The 3,925-nt window shown below is 38.2% G+C and overlaps 2 protein-coding genes across 3 annotated transcripts in view; one reads left to right on the top strand and one right to left on the bottom strand.

The window, feature by feature from the left end:
- LOC106518864 (gamma-aminobutyric acid receptor subunit alpha-5) overlaps positions 1-3,925 on the top strand; it is a 44,780-nt gene that overhangs the window by 7,647 nt on the left and 33,208 nt on the right. The window contains exons 4-5 of the mRNA XM_014010291.1: positions 716-783; positions 2,036-2,256. Of these exons, the coding sequence (XP_013865745.1) occupies positions 716-783; positions 2,036-2,256 (289 nt within the window). The remainder of the gene's footprint in view (positions 1-715; positions 784-2,035; positions 2,257-3,925) is intronic.
- The window catches only part of LOC106518863 (gamma-aminobutyric acid receptor subunit beta-3), a 93,692-nt gene that overhangs the window by 67,874 nt on the left and 21,893 nt on the right, over positions 1-3,925 (bottom strand). The window lies entirely within an intron of this gene.

Below are 3,925 nucleotides of genomic sequence, written 5' to 3'. Positions count from 1 at the left end.
ACATGCATGATATCACACATACAGTGAGGTTATTCTTAATGTTTGACTTAACTTGGTCTTTTTTTTTTAGCACAAGATGATTTTAGTGTAAAACTCTTGCCATATATTCCATTCAAATCTTGAAGGACTCCAGTGTGTTCAAAACTGTTACGTCCTTTTCATCCTTTTCACTGTACACATTAAAAGGCCAAAAAACGTATTATTATTTTTCCACTACTGGGATACATAGGCGTAATTTGTAAGGGGGTTAGGTGGGGTTATGATCCCCACATTAATTTGATCCAGTGAAAATAATCCCCTCAATAAAACAACATAATTTGCTCAAACACAATAGAAATGAACTGGTTGAGCACACAGATGCAACTCCCTTGTTTTTAGGYAACGTTGACCTGATTTAAAACATTGATGATGTCATGTAAATTCAAGCATAATAGCTGAAAATGACATGCAGGGTTTTAGAGCATATTACCCCCCCCCATGGTAGACCTAAATTTACACCTATAAGTTATACAATTAAAACTCTGGCATAAAAGGTGATATGTATTTCTCTCACAGCTTGAAGGACTTCAATTTGTTCCAAATTATTACAAAATCCTTTTCATTGTACAGATTAAAATGCCCAAGAATGTCTATAGGTATTATTAATATTTTCCGCTACTGGGAGAAGTTCTGTAATTAACTCTCTCCRTTATTCTCCACTGTGTTCACTCTACAGAGAATGTCACTGAGATCAAGACAAACATTTTTGTCACCAGCTTCGGTCCCGTGTCCGACACTGAGATGGTGAGTTTCTTTGCAGCAAACACCAACTGTAAATAAAAAAATAAAAAAAACTGGCCAAGCGGAGAAAACGAGCAAAGACGCAGAACCCAGCCAGACTGCTGTTGCATTTTTTAAGTGGAAACRCATATTTTTGGCGTCACGAGACCAATAATACCGCTCCCGGAAAAGAGAAGATAAAACAGTGTAAGGAAGTTAAAGTTTTATGATTTATCGCTACTTCAGCTTGTTCCAAAGGATTCACCCTTTCATTTTTCTTTCTTCTTATGAACTATAACAGAGATCTGCAACATGTATGATTGAAAGAGACATTTTTACCTTTTTTCCTAACAAATATTTGTATAGATCCACCAAATCTACTTAAAAATAGGATACATTTATTTGTGAAGTTCTATCTCTGTCTTAWCTATTCATATATATTCATGCACTATAGTTTAAGTTCGGTAGCAACGTTTAATCCAATTTAAACAGCCTTAAGTAMAATGCTTTTCTTAGAGGTTAGATCTATTTTTTTTCTTTATAAAAAAATATTTATCTGTATGTCAACACGTCACATTTTTGATGTCTTAAAATGTACAAAATTTCCATAAATGTGCAAAATTACATTCTGCTTTTACAGCCATTCACCCCAAGTTTGTTGAAAAATGTTAATTTCCTGTAGATTTTCAGAATAAGTGTTGGAAACAGGTATCAACCGGGTAAGGAGCAAGCTAATGAGTTATCGGCTCGACAGTAAAACTGATGATTGCATTTAAACATGTTTGGTGAAAACGCAAGCTAATTTTTAACAGCTGAATCCCTCTGTCTTATTTGTGTCTCTTCAATGAGGCTGGTAAAACTTCTAAAATGACTTATTTTCAGTTTAACAGTAAACATTGCTTATGTTGAAATGACTCCTGGTCAACGTTACGAGGAGTCACAGGTTCCAGACCGTTTAACTCGTTTAACTACCTGGATGGTGATTATATCTACTCGCTCAGAATTTTCTGTTACGTCCTTTCACAAGTGACACCATAAACTCGCCACTTTGGTGTCACTGAGCTGAAAAAATTGTCGTCACAGAAGCCCAATTGATTAACACTGTATGTTCCTTCAGTCCATTAGGTAGCGTGTGTCTGACAATTAACGGCATTACTCGGTTGGGTGGGGTGTTGTGCTAGCACATTACAAAGTTCATGATTTATTTGATAAGGAAAAAAATAACCAGTTCTGGTCCTGTAAAACCCAGTTTCCTTTTTTTCTCTTTGGCTCTCAGGAATACACCATAGACGTGTTCTTCCGTCAGAGCTGGAAGGACGAGCGGCTGTGCTTCAAAGGGCCCATGGAGATGCTGCCGCTGAACAACCTGCTGGCCAGCAACATTTGGACTCCCGATACCTTCTTCCTCAATGGCAAAAAGTCCATCGCTCACAACATGACCACGCCCAACAAGCTGCTGAGGCTGAAGGATGACGGCACCCTGCTTTACACCATGAGGTAGGCCATGACGTGGACTTTACCAAGCACGATTACAAATGACTAGATAGTTACGTAGCTTGGAATGTGCAGCTGAAGAAAAAAAACAAGCAGCAGGGTAAAGACAGAGCTTTGAATGCAGAGAGCAAACAGTGAACTGACAGGACCTGGTTGAGAGTGGCTCAAAATGAAGGAAAACAGCAGCATCTAAAGGCCAATCAGGTGAATCACACGCAAGTTAGAAAAATCCACATTTCAGAGAATGTACAGCCTGAATCCTTATTTCTGTTTCTAAACCAGATCWATCAGACAGTGTTGGTTAAATACAATAAAATAAAACTCTGCTACAAAACAGGGCTGTTAAAACCGTACCCTTGAGTTGTGGGCTTTCTCGAACTGATCCCCCCAAGAAATTTAGTTTAACAGTCCTGTCATGAATTTTACTGAGACAGAACTTTGGCATTCAAGTTCACATTTAACCGTTGTCTTTTTGTCTCCAAGGGATGGTTTGAGCTGAGAGATAATTCTAGGCTTATCCTCAAAGTTTTACTGGCTGTAGAATTGATTGTATGAAAGATGTGGTGCAGTGCAGCAAAACTTTGAGTTGATTATAAATTCTGGCCACAGATGTTTAACCACAGCGAAAAGAAATATGTTTGGATGAGTCAAAGTAAGGCTTTAATATCTCAGAACACTGAAACAACTATCAAACACAGTGGTGGTAGCTTCATGATAGTGTGTTACACAAAGCTTACAGACTACCAAAACAGGTCTACCATTACATTTATCACCGTAACTTCAAATTCGAACTATTTATACCCTAAAACGCTAAATCCACTTGTGTTTGATGGAACATCTCTTAACGAGCTGTACCTTATCAACAAACTGGAAAAGTCAAATATTACCACAGCATGAAGCTACTACCTCCATGCTCAACATATAAAACACAGTTCTTAGGAAGGAAAACTCACCTGGACCTCAGACTGCACTTTTAACTTTGACCCTGTTATTTAGAAATAGTTGGCTTCAGTCTGGGCTCTTTCTGGACCTAGACTGTTTTTAAATGTAATTTTCTGGCATTTACGAAGGTATATACCTGAATAAGATAAATTATTTAATTTGGTGAGAGAAGAAAACTAACCTCTAACCATTGGATGAAGAATGAAAGCCATATGTAAGTCTGGGAGTGAAACTGAGAGATGACAGTCTTTGGTGACAGAAAAGCCAAAATAAAAAAAAATGGCATCAGGGGTYGGATTTATAAAACTGGCGTACGCACAATATGAGCCCAGAAACTTGTGTGCGCCACTTTTTACACCAAGGTTGTGATTTATAAAATCCAAACTTGACGTGAAAATGTGCGGTGCCTCACGCCAGCTCTGACCCATGTGTACACTGATTTTGGAGACGTGAAACTGCGACACAGATGGTGAAGTGAGGAATTAGAGCCACACTGTGTAATGATCACTGTCAGATATTTAATTTACCTTCATCAGACTTAGATTTTTATTCAACTTTTTCATCAGCTTTCTTAACAGTAATATTTATGCTGCTGCTGCTGCTGAGCCATGAGGACCTTTGAAATAAAAAAATAAAATCTTAAATAAAAGTTCCCATGTGCAACTCCCTTCATCTGCTTCTTCCTCATGACCCTGACCCACAGACCCCTCCCTGACCCACAGACCCCTCC

The sequence above is a fragment of the Austrofundulus limnaeus genome, unplaced genomic scaffold (assembly GCF_001266775.1).
Source record: "Austrofundulus limnaeus strain Quisiro unplaced genomic scaffold, Austrofundulus_limnaeus-1.0 Scaffold67, whole genome shotgun sequence".
NCBI classification, from domain to species: Eukaryota; Metazoa; Chordata; class Actinopteri; order Cyprinodontiformes; family Rivulidae; genus Austrofundulus; species Austrofundulus limnaeus.
The sequence above is the reverse complement of the archived record's forward strand: the minus strand, read 5'-3'. Positions and strand labels throughout refer to the sequence as shown.